This window comes from Pseudomicrostroma glucosiphilum (genome assembly GCF_003144135.1).
Source record: "Pseudomicrostroma glucosiphilum strain MCA 4718 unplaced genomic scaffold BCV69scaffold_5, whole genome shotgun sequence".
Lineage (NCBI taxonomy): Eukaryota > Fungi > Basidiomycota > Exobasidiomycetes > Microstromatales > Microstromataceae > Microstroma > Microstroma glucosiphilum.
Genome location: NW_020289917.1, coordinates 269,650 through 289,134, shown reverse-complemented (window position 1 = coordinate 289,134; position 19,485 = coordinate 269,650). Strand labels below are relative to the sequence as shown.

Sequence of the window (19,485 nt, the reverse complement as noted above, 5' to 3'; positions counted from 1 at the left end):
TAGACTGATGTGAGATTACGATTGATGAAGCGCTGACGGAGAAGTCAGGAAATCTTGTTGCCAAGGACAGCCAGCATCACTCTAGTCCTTCGCACCGTACCACCTCACTTCTTCCCCTTCCCCTTGGCCTTGATCCCAGCAGCCCCACCCTTCTTCGGTGCTCCCTTGAATCCACTTCCACTCTTGCCAGTCTTGGCCTTCTTCCCAATCTTCAAGTCCACTTTATCCTTTGCCCCTCCACCAGCACGACTTCCCATTTTGAGCTCCTGCTTCTTCCTCTCCTTCTTTGCCATTCGCTTCGCCTGACGATCCGGATCGTTGCGCTTCAATGCCATTCGGGCCAAGTCGGCTTCCGTGCGGGCGAATTTGGGTGGTGGATTGGGGATGAGGGTGGAGGAGGACGAAGGGAATTTGCTTGCTGAGCCAGAGGCGGAGGAACCTGTTGCGACAGGAGGAGGACGAGAGGGGGAGTCGGAGCTGTGGGCCACCTTGGCCTTCTTGCTAATGGCAGAAGGGGAAGTCCCGTCTGGGGTAGGGGCACCCATGGAGCGACGACGGTTGTCTGCCTTCTTCTTGGGCGTAGAAGCCTCACCTTCACCATTGCTCTGCGTGGACTTCTTAGCAGCAGAGGCAGACTTCTGGCCCTTTCCACCACTGGTGTTCTTGCACCTTGCAAGCCTCAGAGGTCTCTTGTTCAGCTTCAACCTGCGCTTGAACTCCTTTCGGCTTCCATCCTCTCTCTTGCCGTCATCCTTGCTCCTGCTGCCAGGCCTGCCTGCAGAGAGGAACGCTTCGTCTGCTTCCCAGATGGCCATGAGCTCGTCGACGCAGACTTCGTCAAGGAAATTAACATAGGCGAAACCTTTGCCCATCTGAGTTGCTGCATCTCGGATGATCCGGACAGAGTGAACCCAAGTTGCCTCGACAAAGGCTTCAGACTCGGTAGTCGCAGCTTCAAAAGGTGGCAGAGAGCCGATCTCTTTCCCGAGTGGGCCAGACGATGAAGGTGGAGTTCCCCGTTCCTCTCGTACGACTGCTTCCAGCATGGCCCGCAGATCCTCCTCATCAGCCTCAAAGTCGAGGTTGCCCACAAAGAGCGTCCGGGACTGGTCATCCTTGCTCTTTCCTCCCCCGGTCAAGATTCTGGTGAGGATGTCCGAGGTAGATGGAGATGACACTACTCTGTCGAGACCAGCAGAGACGAGTTCTGGCAGCGTCAAGGGCACGGCCAGGTCGGCTCGTAGATGGCGACCTTCAAATAGTGAATCATCAACCTGAGCTGCAGTTAGAGCGGCCAAAATAGGCGCTGTAAGGTTGCCACTCCTGGCTGTGCTAGAACCCGGAAGACTGTTGAGCTTCTCGATGTCCCTCTCGGTCAAGTTGTCGAGAGTGAAGTAGGCATTGACGGCCTTGGCCTTGTCATTAATCTCGTGGTTGATGTATGCGACCTTTCTCTTTTGCTTTGCATTGAGGTAAGGCTTGCCGTTCTTGGCCACGTCTCCGTCTTCTCCGGCATCGACGGCATCCTTGAATGACCTAGCACGGGCCCTACGCTTCTCATTTGAGGCCGCATCGGCACCCGACTCTGCGGCATAGTCTGCTGTGGGTACGGCAAAGGCCACAGAGCGGTATCTTACAGACTCGACACGAGTGACAGAAGGATAAGGCGAGAGTGCGACTATGTGCCTCTTGAGAGCCTTTGTAAGAGTCTTGCTTTGGACACAGGCGATGGGTATGTTGGCTAGAAAGATGGAACGCTTGTCGCGCACCTCCTTTGACTCCAATTCCCGCTGCTCGAGCTTCTTCCTAATGCGTTGCTGCTGACGAGAATTTGCCAGCGACTCGTGAACGGGCGGCTTGGCATCTGCGTCGTCTTCTGAGATTTCTTCGTCGCTCGAAGCCGCTACTTCCTCTTCCTCGGAAGATGCCTCGTCTGCTTCTGCCTCTTCTTCCTCCCCTTCATCCTCGTCTTCTTCATCAAGGAGCTCCTCGTCTTCGTCATCGCCCCTGGTCAAGCCTTGCTCTGCAATCTCCCTCTCGATCTCTGACATATCGAGGGATGCATCATCATCTTCCGATGCTTCGTCCTCGTCCTCTTCCTCTTCGCTATCGTCCTCGCCGTCCTCTCCACTGTCGCTGCTGGCTTCCTCCTTTCGCTGCTTCTTGGCTTCGGCCGCTGCTAGCTCAGCCTGAGCAGCCCTTGCACGCTTCTCTGCCTTGCGTTCTGCCTTGGTCTCAGCATCGTCTCTTTTGCGCTTTGGTACGGTGGCTACCTCTGTCGCAGTCGATGCGGCGGCTGCCTTGCTTGGCACTGCTTGTGCTGGCTTTGCTTGTGTGAAGAGGGCGTCCAATTCGGCATCGAAGCTGGCCGGAGGCTGAGAGGGCTTTGAGGCAGCGGCGGCAGGAGCATCTCGCTGCTTCTTTTCAGCCTTTTGTTTCTTGTCGCTGCCTGCCATGGCTGGAAAGAGACAGGGTGAGAAAAGGGGGAATGGATGAGGATGGAGAAGTGGTGAGTGTATGCTACCTTTCTGTCTGCCTGCCTGTCTGCCTGCCTGTGTCCTTCGGAAAGCGACGCGCCCTTGGAAAAAGTGACTGAGTGCATCTCCAAAATTCCTGCGAGGCTGGGTGCTGCCTGTGCGGGGCTCGACGGGCGTGGCTGATTCCGAGGTGCCTCGCCCGCCGCGCAGTGGAGTGGACCGGAAGGACTCCTGCCTGTCCACCCTTCCTTCTTCCCCTTCGGCACCACCATCACCATCATCACCATCATTCAGATCCCACTGCCCCCTCGCCATGCCATCTGAGCAGCTTCAAGCAGGCGACGCGTTTCTTTCCTCCCTCGAGAGGGACATGAGGGACAGCTCCAGCCGTTCTCAGCGAGACAGCCGCGATCGAGGCGCTCCCAGAGACAGCCATCGTGACTACGACCGCTCGGATCGATCCAGCCGGAGGTCTCACAGGCGGAGAGATGAAGAGGATGATGACGCAAAATATCGCTCTTCACGAAGGGATCCAGAAGAGGACGACAGACGGCATCGCAGGTCCGAACGCGATTATTCACCCTCGAGAAGTAGCAGGAGGCGGCGAGATGATGATGGCTACTACGCTGCTCGACGCGAGGACGACTACAGTCGCTCTTCGCGGCCGCGCAGGGACGCCTATGACGATCCTTACGACCCTTATGGAGCACGAAGAGATCCGTACGACTCTTACTCGCGTGGTGGCGGTGGAGGCGGCTGGAGGGGCGGAGAGTCAGAACCTACACCAGCCAGGATGCGTAGCCCTACCCCAGAGGGGACTCAGCCGATCAGCAAGAGAGTCAGGAGAGACAGCAAGTGGAATGTCAGGGCTGAAGGATTTGAGGACGTGTCGGCAGCGCAAGCCAAGGCTACTGGCCTCTTCGGCGTTCCGGGTCAATCTCGTACTCTAGGTGTACCTGGCGCAGTCATCGGACGAGACTCTACTGGTCAGGCGGTGATCCCAGAGGCTCTGCCTCCAATCCGTTTCGGCGGAGCAGGCGATGGTGCTGCCGGAGCGAGTGGAGCTGGAACAGGCGCCAATGACCCAAATCAGGTGGGCTCAGGCATGTCCAGCGCCAATCGCCAATCACGCCGTCTCTACATTGGCAACGTCAGCCACTCTACCACGGAAGCAATGTTCGTTCGCTTCTGGAATGATCGCATGAAGGAAATGAGGTTCAACATTGCCGACGGCGAGCCTTGCATCTCGTCCCAAGTCAACCCTGACAAGGGATACGCCTTTGTTGAGTTCAGGTGCCCCGAGGAAGCCACGAATGCTATGTCGTTCGATGGAGTCGTCTTTGCTGGCCAGGCTCTCAAGATCCGCCGGCCAAAGGACTACACTGGCCCTGATGTCACTCCGAAGCCCCTCCACGTACCCGGAGTCATCTCCACCAATGTCCCGGACGGTCCAAACAAGATTTACGTAGGCAGTCTACCCACCTATCTCAACGAGGATCAGATCATCGAGCTTCTGAAGGCTTTTGGTGAGGTCCGCGCTTTCAACCTGGTCCGCGAGGCCAACAATGGTCCCTCCAAAGGCTTTGCATTCTGCGAGTACGTCGACTCAAGCATCACCGATCTTGCCTGTGAAGGCTTGAACGACATGGAGCTGGGAGACCGCAAGTTGGTTGTGCAAAGAGCCAGTGCTGGACAGAGGACAGCAGGGCAGAGCGGTCTGGGGGCTACGGGTGCGAATGCGGGTCCTTTGGGAGGTGGTCGCGGCTTTGACCTCGGATCAGCTGCTCAGGGAGCTGGTGATCCTACAAGATGCATGACGATGCTCAACATGGTCACCACCGACGAGCTGGTAGACGATGTGGAATACGGAGAGATCGTCGAGGATATCCGAGAAGAGTGCGCAAAGTACGGTCATGTAGCAGACGTGAGGATTCCTAGGCCTGTGGCTCAGTCAAAGGGGTCCTCAGCTCAAGCATGGAGACGAACACAAGATTCCAGCGCTGGGTCAGAGTCGAATAATGCAGATGGCCAACCTCGGGAGCGAGAAGGTGTAGGTCGAGTCTACGTACGCTTTGTCGAGGTGGACCAGTGCGAGAGTGCACTGAAGGCCATTGCTGGCAGGCAGTTCGGTGGTAGGCTGGTCATCTGCGCTTTCTTGAGGGAGGAAGACTGGCCGAGCGAGGAGGACGGAGGAGAGAATGCCGAGGCGACGGCCCAACAGGCAAGCGGGCCCAAGCCGGCCGAGGAGGCCGCGGGGGCCCAGGGGCCTTCCGAGTAATGTACCCAAAAGTGGAGCGTACCAGCAATGTTGCTGCATCTGCGTGCCATCTGTAAACAGATTCATCTTGTCAATGCCTTGTTATTGCTGATGTCTTGATGACTGCTATCGACCTTTTGGCTGGTCCTGCGTGTCCTCTCGCTGCGCGGCGTGGAGCTGCTGCTCATCTCGCCTCTGCCTCCGTTCCTTCCTTCCGCTCTTTTGGTTGCTCCCGCCGCCAACCCCTCGGCATCCTCGTTCACTCCTCGTCCTCCACCACCAATCCTCTCCATTCTCGCCGTCCTTCTTTACTCTTAAGCAAAGATGGCGCATCAATGGTGGCCTCCGACGGTGTCCCTCGCCTCCTCGTCCCTAGAAGTGATGTCTAAACACAAGCATCCATCCTCGTCCGATTCCGACTTTTGTCGTGCCTCGCACGATGCCTTTACCATGTCCCTCTCCATCTTCCTCTGTCTGGGCCTCGTCGTCTCTTACCTCCCGCAAATCATTCGGATCATCACCAAGAAGTCATCGCTGGGCTTCTCGCCTTGGTACCTCTTGCTGGGCACCACGAGTGCAGCCTCTTCCTTTCTGAACGTGGTGTCGCTGCAGTGGGGCGTTGTTAGGTGTTGCAGGTACCTGGTAAGTTGCGAAAATAGGGGCTTGTGAGATTAGTCAAAGCTATTCCAAGAATAGAGCTCACCTTTCTGCTTTACCGCCACCTCACTGCCTTGATAGTCTGCTGGTCAGTGTGCCGAATCAATGCTTGGAGTTGTGCAGGTGGGAACGCAGTGGATTCTCTTCGTATCGGTGTGAGTGAGCAAGCTCTGTCAGACCTGTGTCTCCTCTGCAGTATCTGACATACCGAGATCCATCCATGCCCCTCCATCTGACCAGCTTCGTACTGTTCTTGGTCTACTATCCAAAGGACCACCGCTATGAGAGAGCCATTGCCTTGCCCAGTCAAAATAGGCTTCGCGCAGCGGCAGAGGAACAAGAGGCTCAGGAGGAGGGTGATGAAGACGACGACGAGTCCATTGGTGACATCGACTCGATCGGTTCCCACGTAGTCAACAACTACTCTACCATCGACGCCAACGAGAGCGGCTTCGGATCGGTGTCAGGAGTCAACAGCCCGGGTCAGAGCAACTGGACTGGCTATGGCGATGATTCACCCGATGCATCGGCTATCGCATCGCGCTTCGCAGGCCCTGGAGACAATACCGACGACGATCACTCCTCGAGCGCCTTCCATCGTCTTGTACCAACCTTCTGGCCGGTTTGGAAGGCCCCAGCCAGGAAGCATCCAGGCCCCTCAAGATTGGGTCCTGGTGTCCTCCCCGCTACTGGCCCCACCCCCGAGATTGGCGTCCCCGCTTCTAGCCTCGGAGGTGGGGGACCTCACTCTCTGCCACCCAATGCTACTTCCGCCGCCAAGGTAGGATTTGCCCCAGACACCAGGCGGGCTTCCAGGTCTGCATTGGCAGACGTGCCGAGGAGTTTGAGGAAGAGGAGGAGGGTCAAGCACAAGACGCCAGAGTGGAGTTTGGCTTTGGCACTGTCGTGGGTCGCTGTCCTGCACTTGTGAGTTTGCTGCGAGAGCTGGCAGACCCTGAGACAGCCGTCCTTGTAGCATCTCATACTGACTGTCCACACGTCTTTCCTATCACTGCCAGCGTCTTCATTCTGCTTGGCACTCTCCTTCTCATCTCAAGCCTACCAGCAAGCGCATTCCCCTCGCCGCACGACACCGTGTTGCCCATTCCAAAGCCACAAGGCAAGTCCACATCCGAAGAGGACCTCATCTTCAACACCTTTGGCCCTTCCTCGCGCCTCCTCGTGTCCCGCTGGGCTGCCTTCCTTGGCATCACCTCGACCCTGCTAGCTGCAGCGCAATACATCCCTCAAATCCTTCACACCTACAGGAACAAGACGGTGGGCTCCCTCTCCATCCCAACAATGCTCCTCCAGGTGCCAGGAACGGCCATCTTCGTCTACTCTCTGGCCGTTCGGCCCGGAATCGAGTGGACAAGCCTCGCTGCGTACGTCTGCTCGGGAGTGCTGCAGCTCGTCTTACTTGTGCTATGTGTGGCTTGGAAGAGGCGGCAGACAAGGATGGGTGTAGACGACTTTGGACGACCCCTCTTGGCTGCGAGGGAGGAGCCAGAGGTGGATGGGCAGGGCGAAGAGTAGAAGAGGAGTAGAAGAGGCGAGAAAAGGGAAGAGGACAGGAGATGGGAGGTAGTACAAGGAGGAAGTGGATGAACCCCTGTCAGATCCGAATGACATGCGATGCCATGCCAAGACAGGCGATGTACGTCCAACGTCCCACCTCCCACTACTTCGAGGTGCACATGTGCCTCCCTCCTCAATACAAGACGATTCTTGAGCCAGCAACAGCATTTGTTACGGCATAGATGCATCTGCTTGGTATTGAATAGCGACAACAGACAAAAGAGAAGAAGAAGAAGAGCACGATGAGGTACAAGAAATGGACGAGCAGTGCGCCGCCGTGAAGAATTACGGCGACAGGAGATGACGTGACAAGGAAGAGGCAAGTGGCAGAGGGTCCACGATCCGTACGAGTTCGAGTGCAAGTGCAAGGGCGAGTGGAAGGGTATGGAGAGAGAGGAGAGGGGGAAGCTTGCAACGGTAAGAGGGGGATAGGAGCGGCCAAGAGTGCTCCCCTTTTGCTTCTGTTGGAGTTCAGGCCATGCCGATTCCTCCCCAATGTCCACGTATTCTCCTCGCTAGTTGGATATCGCGCTGCATGATCGTCACTCTTTTTGCGTGAATGGCACATAGGTTGCTGTGCGGGGCAGAGGAGACAAGAACGGGTAAGGGAGAGGGGATGTCGTCAGTCTCATTCGTACTTGCATGCATAATCTCGGACCAACGACCTTTTTCCCCATCGACTGTCTCTCTTCTCCACCTGAGTGATACTCACGCATCCTCAAACAAATGCACCAAGTAAGCCTCTGTCGCTTCCTGCAATGCCAGAATCGCCGAGCTCTGCCACCTCAGTCCAGCTCCATGATCCGCATCGTAGACTGTGGTGATGAAATTCTCTGCGACTTCGCGCACGACGCGAGCAAAGGGCAGCTTGGCAATCAGGAGATCGGTTGATTTTTGGTACTTTTTGATCTCGCGAAGGGCGACGGTTCCCGGACGAAAGCGACGTTTTGGTTGTGCTGAGGGTGGGAAAGGGAAGAGGCGTGGATAGGGTAGAGAGAGGGGGGGGCGGGGGGGCCGATATGGTTAGTCTTGATATTCAGGGCAGGGCTTGGGAGCCAATACCACCTCCATGCTCTTACTGAAACGTAGCTGCTCATACGTTCCTGTAAGCATACGCAAGTTCACGTCCTGACAATTCAAATGGCATGTCCCAATCCCACAAGCCATTGGCAGCAGAAGTCTCCTACCGAACGCGCTTTGACCAGAGAGATGCCTTCACTCTCTCAAGCGAGAGTGAAGGCATCTCTGTGCCTTGACCACTTAGTCTCGACGATCTCACATTCTCCCGATCTCCTCCCCAACCTCATCCTCGCTCCCTTCTACTTGCCGCCCATCTACCCCTCCCATAGATCCTGACCGCGACAGATACTCACCAGGTTCACCAACCTCCCGCCGCACCACCCTCCCCCCTGTAGACTTTCGCGCTGTGCTCTTCCTGCGACTCGAACCTCCTCCCCCTCCTCCTCCTAGTGATGTCCTACCTGCTGGTGGCATGCAGAGCTATATGACACGATTCTGTACAATGGTACTGTAAAGCGGCCTCGACTCCTGCGTTGTAGATCTAGATCCAGATCCAGATCCAGGTCCAAAGGAGGGAGAGGCGAGCAGAATGTAGAGCTTCCGTGAGAGAGCGCCTTTCGTCACTTTGCCTGCCAGTAGCTATCAAGGAGCTGACGACCCGAGATCTAGGGATCTGCCTGACTATCTGACTGGTGATCTGATTGAGTGACCAGCTAAAGGAGCGTTTCTGGGAAGCAGCCGGATGGATTGCTAGGATGGTACGCGCTCCTCTGCCTGGAACGTATCCTAGCCCTAGCGCAAGAAGAGCTGGAGAGATGCCAGCACGAGAGCGGTCAGGAGTCGGGGGGGTAAGTTCGAGAGAGGAACTTCCAGGTAGATCTGGTGCCGTCAATTGATCTAAGAGGGTGAGTGTAGCGCCAAGGAGAGTATGAATCGCGGTAGAGTACAGAGCCGTGCTCCCGCTCCGATCGCCCTCGCCCCCTCGCAACACGACGCCAAAAACGGAAGGGCCAGAGGCGTGTGCGTGTGCCAGGGCGAGGGGCGAGGCGTCTGGCCATGTGAGGCTGACTCTGCACTGGCTTCACCTCAGCCCTAGTGGCCCGTTTCACTTCCGTTCCGTTTTTACACACATCACAGACGACGACTACTGCACGTAGAGTACGTCCTCAAAGCCTCGAGCTCGAGAAGAGATGGAAATGCACGGAGAATGATTGCGTTTGGAATTGATTGGTGGGCGGGATTGGGAGTGATTGCTACTGCCGTTTGTTACTCTCTCTCTCTTCTCTACACATTCTACACCCAGAGAGCGTTCAGAAGCCGCGCTGCTGGCCTCTTGCTAGAATTTGCCTTCAGACCCTTACTCCCGCCCGGCCACTCGTCTATGTAATATGATGTTGTCCTATGCCCTCTCGTCTGGTCTATCAGGCATTGTTTCCGCTCGGTTCTCTCCTCTTCTGCCATTTTTAGGCTGCACTTCTATCCGCGAGCAGCCATGACATCCTTTCCTGTCCGCTGGGAGATGCGATCTGATAGAGCCTCAATGATCGTCCACGTCAGTCCATGCCTGTGCGGTAGAAACCAAGAACAGTGAGGAGGGCGAAAACCGATCAGCTTCTTTGCCTTCTCCCTGCTTGCCTTCACACTGACTCTGTATCGACTCACGAGATGAAGCTCCTCAATGCGCTTACCCCCAGCCCTCTATACAATCTCAAGAAGCGCCTCACCGCCGTGTCCTGCTTCGTCGAGTCCGCCGGCGGCCTTGCCCTGAGCAGATGTGTGAAGAGCTGATAGCCAGTGAGCTGCTTGGGGTGATTGCTAAGCTTCCGCTGCTGAACGTTCGTCTTGAGCAGATCTACCGGGTAGACGATCAGCCAGGAGAGGATACCTGCAGTCGAGCCTGAGAGGAAGGAAACAAAGGGTCCAGGGACACCAAAGAGGGACCCATTGCTCGAGACGTTCCGATTGACCACCGAGCGGATTGAGTCATAGGATCCAAAGTACAGGGCCGTACCCAATGTGTCTCTTGTTAGGTGCAGGGGGAAGCCAATGTAGAAGCCCCGGATACCGCCTTGATGCCGGTAAATGTCAGCCGCCGCTTGGAACCCAGAACGAGCCTGGAATTTCGCCGGAGGACCCTTCTTGGCTCCTGCAGCAGCCGATGATGGCGGTGAAGAAGTCGTTGCCTGAGGTCCACCCTGACCGGCGCTGCCTATCAGCCCCCGCTGCACGGCCGTGAGGTATTCCAGCTGCCGTTGCACCTTGACCAGCTCAAAGGGCGCTGATCCGCAGCTGATGATGACACCACTCGTGGCCCCTCCTGCCATACCGCTCAGGGCTACGTCACGGATCCGTGACTTGTCTGCCAGGCGTCCAGAGTTGTGGAGGGACTCCTTGGTATTCACGTAGATGCTGAAGGACGATGTCCGCACAAAGGAGATTGTGATGAGGGGTATGAAGACGCCTGAAGAGGGGGAGAGAGGAGGAGAACGTGAGTTCGAGATATTTAAGAAGACTTGGTGAGGACGCCTCGTCTAGACCTACCTCGAAAGAAGCCCTGAATCCCCTCTTCCCTGAAGACTGCCTTTGCGCAAGACCATATCGAAGGGTAGTGTTTCACCTGTAATCTGGATTTGACACTGTCGAACTGCGAAGGTAGGGGGAGATCGTATTCGGAGTGAGCCGACTATTCGGTAGCACGGAGCTGACCGGTGTTCCGAAACTTACAGGGAAGGAGGCTACTGTAGAGACCAGGGAGGCCGTGCCCGCTGTGAACACTGTCCGATAATCTGCGATATCAGATAAGGGGAATATGGTCAGCGCTGCAGCTCTGTCCCCTTCTCTGCTAGCTATCTCACTCACCCCAGAGTAGCTGATCCACCTCCTCTTTTGACATTCCCGCAAAGCGCAGGATGCTCTTCTCCTCCACTCTGGCTGCATTCAGTATTTGATTGCCCACCTCTCCGAGCACCTGCGTGCTTCCTGTACGATCGCTGCTGCTACTACCACTGCTACTGCTAGCCTCCGATGGCTCTCTGAGTGAGCCTCCCCCTTCTATTAGCCCTGCCGAAGTGAAAGGAGGGTATGTCCACGCATCTCTCCGCCGTGAGGGAAGTGACGATGGTGATGATAATGGAATCGCCGAGGAAGAGCTGTGATCCGACGGTGAGAGGGAAGAGGAAGAAGGATTGGACCGTAGCTTTTCGTAGGTGGAAATGGTCGAATAGGCCGCATCTGCCAGTGTAGACTGGGCAATATGCGACAGGGCCGTGGCCGTGGAGAAGAGCGTCTCCATGGCTCCCGGCGAGGGGAGGGGCGCGGAGGAGGCGGAGACGAGCCTCTCTAGCCCAGCTGATCTAGCTAGCTGGCCAGAAGAGAAGACGGTCGATGACGGTGAGAATCTGAGTGTCTCCTGAGGGTGATGAGGATGCTAGTATTGGCCAAGGGACGCGCCGTAATGATGATGCTCTGGGAGTGGCTGGAAGCTATAGGCCCCTGCCGAGGGCGGAAGCGATGGGAAGGTCTGAAAGTCTAGATTGGGGGCCGGGCGCGATGGGCAGTCCTAGGGAGTTGTTGCCTGGCAGGACCAGCAGCGAGTGGACGGAGATACTATCGAGCTTACCAATGCGTGTGAGTAGTGAAGCTATGTTGCAGGCTTTGTATCTTCTTCAAGGTGTTGGGGAGCGATGGTGCGAGTGGGAGTGGGTGCGGGTGGGGGCCCTTCCCTCGGCGACATCTTCCTGGCGGCTGCACCCTGCAATGACAAAGACGCACCACTGAAAGTCTTTCGCCCACGCACGGGAGTCGAAGACCACACACACTCCGCCCCGCTCAAAGCCGCAAAGTGGGGCGCACAGACGAGGCGTCAGGACAGGAATACCATTCATCAGAGAAGCTACACAGAAGCTACTGGCACGCAAGACGAGGCGAGGACGCAGGCTTCCTTGACCTCATCATCTCGCTGCGACCAAGTCCCTCGGTCAATCCTTACCTTGAGCCCTGGCGCATCGCGATAGAAGTGCGGCGAGCCCCACTCAACTCGCCTGGCCCCCTTTCCGCATCATCGTAGACTGTTGCACTACCTCCTACCCTCACTCACTCACGCCATGCCCGATCCAAATCTCCAAGCCTACCTCGCCCAGCACTACCTCTCAGGACCCAAGGCAGACGCCATCCTCGCCCGCCAGAAGCAGCAGCAAGAAGACGAAGACGCTCAAGGCAAAAAGAAGAAGAAGAAGCGTAGGAAGATCCTCCCGGAGAGTTCGGGACCTAGTGGCAGTGGCAGTTCCACCTTGGGTCTGAAGCTAAGGGATGAGGCTGATGATTGGAAGAGAGGAGACGATGAGGATGAAGGAGAGGCGCAAGTTGTGCGTGAAGAGAAGAGGGAAAGGTTCAGAAAGGGAGGATGGGCTTCCCTCGGGCCTGATGGCAAGCCGGCTGCTCAGCAGGACGTGAGGGAGCAAGATGGCGAAGGCGAGGGCGAGGAAGAAGGGGAGGGGCCACAGCTCGTTGGAGCAGACGGTCTCAACCTGGACGCTACTGCCGCCGAGCTAGCTCAAGCTCAAAAAGAGGAGCGCGAAGCTCGTCAGAGGGCCGAGGCTTCAGCTGGTCCCTCTTCAGTAGCGCCTCCGCAGCCCGTTTCTGGCCTTCGGACAAAGGAACAAGTCAAGGCCGATCGACTTGCGAGAGAGGCAGTCCAACGTCGCGAAGAAGAGGCACGTCTGGCTGCTGGAGAGCGAGAAGGTGAGGAGGATTCAGAGGCTCAAAGAGAGGCCAGACTTGCACAGACGACCGTCTATCGAGACGAGCGCGGTAGACGAATCGATGTAGAGGCAGAGGACGAGTTGATCAGAAAGGAAGAGGAGAGGAAGAGACGTAAAGAAAGGGAAAAGAAGGATTGGAATAAGGGAGAGCGACAAAAGGAAGAGGAGAGGAAGAGGCAGCGGGAGCTGGAGAAGGTTAGGACAGAAGGCGTAGCTAGGTGAGTGATCGGCCGAGACACATATCGAAGTACTAAGCCAGCTGCTCACCACTCCAGTACCCTACCCCACCGTCCACAGATACGCAAGCGACGAACGAATGAACGCTGAGCTTCGCGCCATAGAGCGAACAGACGACCCGGCCCTTGCCTTCTTGACAAAGAAGCGGCCCAAAGGTCCTCAATTACCCAAGTACAAAGGTCCTGCCCCACCTCCCAATCGATTCGGTATTCAACCGGGTCATAGATGGGATGGTGTTGACCGGGGAAACGGGTTTGAGAAGAAGCTATTTGAAGCGAGGGGGGCGAGGGTGAGGAGGGAACAGGATGAGAGGGCCTACGGGACTTCAGACATGTGAGGCGGGAAGGAAAGGGGGAGAGCCTCTCACACTACACACAACTGTACGAGTATCAGACATAATTGCAATTTGAATTAGGCTGGGAACTTGTTGGAGCTCACCCATGGCAGACGTGCAGGCCAGCTCGTAAAGTGTCATGAATATGTTCTTGTTTCCTGCTGATAGGTATTCAATATCCTTACAAGGAGTTACGTAAAGCAAATGTCCAGAGTCAAAGCAGGACATGGAAGTGTGATGAAGGTGAGAATCTAAATATACATATGGGTGAGAAGAAGGAGCAGAAGCTTGGGAAAGAGAGGCCCGCGTGAGCGACCGAGAGAGGAAGAGAGAATGTGCAAAAAGGTAACGGTGACGATACAGAAGTGGAAAAGAGAAAGGGGTGGGCGAAGCTAAAGAGGACCCGTGGAGAAGAAAGGCAAGTGAAACACATTTGCTCTAGAGTGCCGTTGGGCGCAGGTTCTCCTGAGAAATGCCATCCCTCGAGAAGTCAGCACCGTAGTACTCTGGGTCGGCACCGGCAACGCTTTCTTGGCTATGGGGGAAGCTCCTGGGCTGGTGAGGTCGGTGCGGGTAAGATGCCATGACGGTGCTGTTGGGCGGCTCTTCGTAGCGTTCCTCGACGGTGGTGACCTGAATACCCTGGTCCAAGTCCAATCTTCCACCCCTTGCCATGCTGTTGAGTCCGACGTTTCCGGAATTGCCCTGACCGGAGACGAAAGTGGAAAAGAAGCCACCCTTTGCACGAGTAGGCGAAGCAGGGTCTCCTTCTGCACTGGGACTCCAGCGCATCTGGCGAGAGCCAATACGGTTGGTGTGGTTGGCGCCAGAGAGAATGTCCTTGCTCATTGCACCACCGCTGCTGCCATCGGGCTGCATGGTCTGTCTCCTCTGGTTGAGCTGGTTGGCCATCAAGGCACGGGCATTGAGAGTAGACAGGAGCGAGTTGGTATAGAGCTTGGCCAAAGGCAAGTTGAAGACCAGGTGCAGCGTAGATCCAGACGCGCAGAAGGTGATCAGGTCCAAGATGGCAAAGACACTAGTGGCCATACCGGTCTGTAGAGTGACTCGAATCAGACGAGTGATGACATCGTCGGTAGGAGCAAAGCCGGTACGAGACTTTTGCAAAGTCCAGACCAAGGCGAGGGTGATCATCAGATCGGCCAGGGCAGCGCAGGCGAGCCAGATGATCACGACTACCTGGAACCTTTGGAATTCGCCGAATTGCTTGACAATCTCTACACCGATGGTTGTTCCCAAGGCTCCAAGGAAGGAGGCAAAGCCGACCAAGACGATCAGGGCAGGTGCCCACCAGGCGTGCATCAGACGGTACACGCGCCAGGCGAAGAAGGACTGGCATGCCAGGGCAATGCAAGCAGTCAAGACTGGGTCGGACGCGAACATTGCATTGGCGTTGACGGCTGTGGTGAGCAAGGTAGAGGGATGGGAGAAAGAGATGCCGGTCAGTACTACTGTCTCACTTTGGTTGCTACGTCATTCCATGTCAAGTGGTGTAGGGGTCAGATTGCCGATTGCTCACCATAAGCTGCGTCACCAAAGTGCGTGACTAGATACTCGAACATGAATCCAGAACACATGACGGTGTGTAATGTATCGGCTACGAGCAGTGCGCCAACGAAAGCCCTCATGAAGAGCTTGTCGTTCTTGAAATTGATAAAGTACATGTATACCTGGACGATGCTCATACCGTAGAGGAAGATGTTGAGGTAGAGACCTGTGAGCATACAGCCCAAGTTGAATTCCAGCGTGACCATTCTGGTGAGTGTAGCGGGGAGATGATGCTAGGAATTGTAGTGAATGAGGCCGTGCGCTTTGACGAGATGTCGACGCGTTTTGCACGGCGTTTGGGTGGAAATATCCAAGAGGAGGAGTTGTGGATATATAGAAGACCGAGACCCAGACAATGACGAGGAGAAGGCGTCTGACGAGACAGGGGCGATTGGAACGACTCAGGGGGGGTTAGCTAGATGTAGTGTGCAGAAGAGAGCAGAGGGGGAAAGGATGAGATGGGGATGGGATGAGGGAACGATGAGGCGACGATAGGTATACCCGCCAGCTGCTCTTTCAATCGACCAACCCGTCTGAAGCGAGCAAGGGAAGACTCGAGACCGGGCAGGGGCGCAAGGACTGGCGAGGGAGGGAGGGGGGAGTGCGGTTGAGCTTCTCTGCCTGTCAGCATCGGGCCCCTGTCTTCTGAAGTCGACTCCCAGGCGGATCCTCTGTGGCGATTCGCCGCCAATCAGACGCGACTCCGAAGGGTGCCACCGTCGAAATTAAGGCCAGTAGAGGGGCCACGCCATGACATTTTCGCAGTGCTCTCTTCCCTGCTGTAGGAGCTGCCCGGCATCTGGACAGTGTTGCCAGTGGTACCTCGGTGGGGTGCGTGGCAGTGGCCCCGTTGGCCGGAGAGTGCATCGAGGCTCCCATGGGTCTCATCCCTTGCTGCCATGGGCCCCTGCCCTACTCCGCCACCTCGGTCCCCACCTCTGCTCTTTCAGCTGTGGTGTGGCAAACAAACGGCAAGGCGCAGCCTCAAATGGGGATCCCTGTCCTGCACCTTGACGCGCGTCTTTTTTCCTCTCAGACGCGATTCTTTCCCTTTCCCCCCTTCTGAACGCGAAATAGAAGCTATGCCGCCCCACCACGACTTGCTCACTGCTCAGAGCTGGGTGGTATGGTGACGTTGCCAATGGGGACGCATTTAGATACTCCCCCCGCTTTTAGTCTGCTATATACGGACACCAACACGTGTGTTCTCCTCTGACGGAGTGGAGTGCTACTGCTGACCCATCATTGCGGTGAGGCAGCGTCCCGCATCATTAGGTTCGAAACATTGGGGTCGGTTGCTCCTCCTCTTCCCACCGGAGCTGCCGCCCTGTGATTGATCGAGGTCCCGACACTGTTCCAGTAAAGGCAGATGCAGAGGTCCAAGTGGCGTGAGAGCGGGCGGGACTGACTGACTGACTGACTGACTGACTGACCCACAGACAGGCGCAGGCAAGGCGACTAGGAGCAGCGGAGGGGGGGACCAGCAATGCACGGGGGCGTGCGCGCCCCGCCGTCAAAGGCTGCACCCCTGCCTCTTGTGGATCCCAACACCAGCGCATGTACCTCTAATGAGCAGCCGCTGACACCCACACGGCACGTCTCGACGCGAAGAACTGCACCTTGCCCCCTCTTGACGCTCAGACCTTACGCTCAGACGAGCAGATCAGGACTAGATAGCTTTCATCGGCGTCTCTTTAGAGCGTTGGCGCCTACACAATATGTTCGCCCGCACCTCACGGTTCAAGCGTCGGCAAAGCAATTGGTAGTCAGGACCACACCGACCTGTGACGGCTGAGCGAGACAAGGTTCAAGCGCTCATGGGCGTCAAGAGAAGCGGAGCAATGTGCTGCTCCTAGCTTGCGCTCCTGAAATCAGCGAGTAGGTTGGGAAGGCGTGCAGCACTTCGACATTACCCCTGTCGCAATGGATCAGAAAGAGCTGTCGGTCGGCATGTGATTCAAGAGAATTGGCAGAAGCATCTCTTTCCTGCTCTCGTTGCAAACACACACTCCTATCGTACAATGCCACGTCTCGCTGCAATCCTCGTTCGTTCGATGGCCACACAATCCTCTTTACGCTAACGGTTCCGAACTCGAGCTGAGGCGGTTGAGATGTAGGCTGAGTGAAGATAGTAATGCGACAAAAGAGAGATTAGCACGTGGAAGAGTAGATTGCAGTCAGACGGAATCAGAGGTCCCACTCACTATACGTCGGTACCGTAGCCCTCCATTGAGATGAGCTTCAAGTCTCCACCGAAATATCTGGCATACTGCAGAGACAGGCGTCGAAGGGTCAAATGTCAGCCACGTAGATCAGAGGTACACAAATGCTCTTCAGACTGAGGGTATTGACTCACCAGCCTGGCGAGCGGTAGACCGTATCCGAATCCGGCCATAGGCGCCTTGAAGTCGGAAGCATTGAAGTCAGGATCTATAAAGAGCAAGTACGAACATTAGCTCTGTGCCCTGACGACTGCTCTCTCTCCCTTGTGGAGAATAGCTGAACTACTCACCTAGATCCTCAGATTGCGCCGTCGTATACATATAGGTCCACACTAGTCCCATCTCACTCCTCGGAATCCCACCACCCTCGTCGGAGATCTTGATCGTGATGTCCTCTTTGCCCTCCACTACGATGACCCTGATCGCTGGAAATTCGTCTTCGTTTTCTACCCCATAGCGTTCCACAACGGCTCGGAGAGAGTTCTTGAGCAGCTCAAATAGCATGTGCTGGGATGAGCAAGGAGGGTGGACCCGTCAGCAGGGGATTCGATCAGGCTGCCTGGCCTTTGCGTACTCACATTCAGATGACTTGGGACGTACATGAACGTCAAGTCCTTCGGACACACGAGCTGTACCGGTGGGCCCTTGAAGAGACCATAATGCTCCTCGCAGACGAATCTTGCATTCTCGATGGCCTCGTGAGCCATTGCGCCCACATTGGTATTTGTGCAGATGATACCAACGTACTGCTCCGATTCTGGATTCGTCAGGGAGCCTGCACCGGATCCTGGCTCGTCCTCGTCTGCGCTGTCAAGAGGATTGTCCTCCAGAGCGCCTTGTGTGGTAGGCGATGTCCGAGCCAGAGCGATATGTTGTCCAATCAGAATACGAATACCTATACGCGACATGTAGAAGCGATCCAGGAACCGTTGCACGTCCGCTTGCACATCTTCGCCCGATCGAGCTCGCTTGTACTCCAGCACTCCTTGCGCAACAGTCGTCACTACGGCATCGTGCCGCTTCTTGATCTTTTCCAGTGCCCTTGTGAAGTGCTCGTTGTAGTCTATCACCTCAGGCGGCCAATCGATGTTGTGGAGGTTGGCATAGTACCTGTGCGCCAATGGCACACGCTTCTTTGTGCTCATGGCGCTCGAACCATTGCCGTTGCCGTTTGCGGAAGACATTCTACCAGCCACTTCCCCTTCCTCCGCCCCATCCTCAAATCTCGCCCTCTCGTCAAAGACGGGATTGGTCGTAGCATCTTCCAGTCCAACGGCATCTGGGGAATCCGACCCGACAGAGCTTATCGTGCCTTGCTCCTCATGTGGTTGAGCTGAAGGCGAGACGGAAGGAGTGGAAGGGAATTTGGAGGCAATTGATTTTGGTAGTTGTGGTTTGGGGAAAGCAACGAGTTCCTATGGGGAAGGTGGACACATCACCGGGGTCCTCTTCTGTGAGCAAATACTCGCAGGCTGCCTTGCACGAGCTACACTCACCTCGAAAGATTGAGCATACCAGTCTTTAACCCGCACGATGGAAGGCATCTTGTTCAGTCCATTCGGCAGCTCGTCCAGCTCCTTTACTCTATGCGCCAGACGAATAGGTAGCTCCTCTGTTGCACCAAGTAAGGGCACAGCATCAGCTCGGCCGTCTATTGTCCCTCCATCCACACTGCCCTGCCCACTCACCAGCTAGAAAATTGCCCGCCTGTAGAATTGTACCCGGGTTGGGATTCCTACCGAATTGAACCATCTGCCTCAGAGAGATGCCCGTTTGCGGAAAGGAGGCAAAGTGATGTAGCTGGGACCATAGCTGTGGTGAGATCTTATACACCCTGAGGTATGCAAGAAAAGGGCAGACGAACGAGTAAGGGCGACGTGGTCAATACGCTGTGAGTCTGACTGTATCCGAGGAGCTCTTTGCTCATGGCTCACATGGTTGGCAGCGATATGGTGTTCCGATTCTAGCAGCTCGCTTGGAGTGGAGGGAGGTCAGGTGACAGCAAGCAAGCCCACCGCTCGTGGCCACAAGGGGGGTCTAGGGTATGCCTCTGTCCGTCACAGGACCGGTATGAGCAAGCGTGGGTAGTGCTAGAGCTTCTCCGTGCCTGGTATTGTGCAGGTTGTGAGGCGACTTGGTTGCCGGAGCACCAGCGATCTTCGTGCGGGGTGGAAATGCAGCAGGCCCTGTGTATGCGCAAGGTGACGCTGGGTCAAGGGTTCGTAAGGGAGACAGCCGTGAGCAAGAGATGAGACAGCTGGAGGAAAAGAGTACCAAAGAGAGACGATAAGGTGAGCAAGTGTGGTACGGAACCCGGGGCGATGTCAGGAAGAGCAGATGGGAGGGGGTAAGATCCGCTAGCCGGGAACGGACG

The 19,485-nt window shown here is 56.1% G+C and overlaps 9 protein-coding genes across 9 annotated transcripts; 3 read left to right on the top strand and 6 right to left on the bottom strand.

Annotated features, from left to right (window-relative positions):
- Positions 1-2: 2 nt before the first annotated feature.
- Positions 3-2,471, bottom strand: BCV69DRAFT_282091 (hypothetical protein). Its single transcript, XM_025492226.1, has 2 exons — positions 2,442-2,471; positions 3-2,420 (listed from the first exon to the last, which is right to left on the bottom strand). Exons 1-2 carry the CDS (start codon positions 2,454-2,456, stop codon positions 105-107), a joined length of 2,331 nt encoding a protein of 776 aa, XP_025348517.1. The 5' UTR covers positions 2,457-2,471; the 3' UTR covers positions 3-104.
- A 271-nt stretch (positions 2,472-2,742) lies between these two features.
- On the top strand, positions 2,743-4,854 carry BCV69DRAFT_282089 (hypothetical protein). Its single transcript, XM_025492225.1, has one exon. It carries the CDS (start codon positions 2,791-2,793, stop codon positions 4,753-4,755), a length of 1,965 nt encoding a protein of 654 aa, XP_025348516.1. The 5' UTR covers positions 2,743-2,790; the 3' UTR covers positions 4,756-4,854.
- Positions 4,855-5,058: 204 nt separating this feature from the next.
- BCV69DRAFT_298374 (hypothetical protein) lies at positions 5,059-6,927 on the top strand (the record flags this gene model as incomplete). Its single annotated transcript, XM_025494211.1, has 4 exons — positions 5,059-5,376; positions 5,473-5,546; positions 5,632-6,318; positions 6,411-6,927. The coding sequence occupies 4 exons, from the start codon at positions 5,059-5,061 to the stop codon at positions 6,925-6,927; spliced, it is 1,596 nt and encodes a 531-aa protein (XP_025348515.1).
- A 361-nt stretch (positions 6,928-7,288) lies between these two features.
- BCV69DRAFT_168005 (histone-fold-containing protein) lies at positions 7,289-8,642 on the bottom strand. Its single transcript, XM_025489482.1, has 3 exons — positions 8,343-8,642; positions 7,682-7,925; positions 7,289-7,543 (listed from the first exon to the last, which is right to left on the bottom strand). The coding sequence occupies exons 1-3, from the start codon at positions 8,461-8,463 to the stop codon at positions 7,441-7,443; spliced, it is 468 nt and encodes a 155-aa protein (XP_025348514.1). The 5' UTR covers positions 8,464-8,642; the 3' UTR covers positions 7,289-7,440.
- Positions 8,643-9,249: 607 nt separating this feature from the next.
- Positions 9,250-9,568, bottom strand: BCV69DRAFT_167895 (hypothetical protein). The gene has a single exon (XM_025489481.1). It carries the CDS (start codon positions 9,448-9,450, stop codon positions 9,283-9,285), a length of 168 nt encoding a protein of 55 aa, XP_025348513.1. The 5' UTR covers positions 9,451-9,568; the 3' UTR covers positions 9,250-9,282.
- On the bottom strand, positions 9,466-10,882 carry BCV69DRAFT_287106 (mitochondrial carrier; the record flags this gene model as incomplete). The annotated part of the gene is made up of 5 exons (XM_025493543.1): positions 9,466-9,553; positions 9,652-10,450; positions 10,531-10,633; positions 10,714-10,775; positions 10,849-10,882. The coding sequence occupies 5 exons, from the start codon at positions 10,880-10,882 to the stop codon at positions 9,466-9,468; spliced, it is 1,086 nt and encodes a 361-aa protein (XP_025348512.1).
- A 932-nt stretch (positions 10,883-11,814) lies between these two features.
- On the top strand, positions 11,815-13,483 carry BCV69DRAFT_282084 (hypothetical protein). The gene is made up of 2 exons (XM_025492224.1): positions 11,815-12,967; positions 13,047-13,483. Exons 1-2 carry the CDS (start codon positions 12,093-12,095, stop codon positions 13,321-13,323), a joined length of 1,152 nt encoding a protein of 383 aa, XP_025348511.1. The 5' UTR covers positions 11,815-12,092; the 3' UTR covers positions 13,324-13,483.
- On the bottom strand, positions 13,437-15,199 carry BCV69DRAFT_167880 (hypothetical protein). The gene is made up of 2 exons (XM_025489480.1): positions 14,861-15,199; positions 13,437-14,741 (listed from the first exon to the last, which is right to left on the bottom strand). The coding sequence occupies exons 1-2, from the start codon at positions 15,093-15,095 to the stop codon at positions 13,759-13,761; spliced, it is 1,218 nt and encodes a 405-aa protein (XP_025348510.1). The 5' UTR covers positions 15,096-15,199; the 3' UTR covers positions 13,437-13,758.
- A 1,395-nt stretch (positions 15,200-16,594) lies between these two features.
- BCV69DRAFT_282082 (alpha-ketoacid dehydrogenase kinase) lies at positions 16,595-19,480 on the bottom strand. The gene is made up of 8 exons (XM_025492223.1): positions 19,046-19,480; positions 18,800-18,945; positions 18,608-18,723; positions 17,690-18,526; positions 17,402-17,618; positions 17,246-17,319; positions 17,094-17,158; positions 16,595-17,007 (listed from the first exon to the last, which is right to left on the bottom strand). Coding segments are annotated over exons 1-8 (1,503 nt in total). The 5' UTR covers positions 19,048-19,480; the 3' UTR covers positions 16,595-16,961.
- Positions 19,481-19,485: the final 5 nt, after the last annotated feature.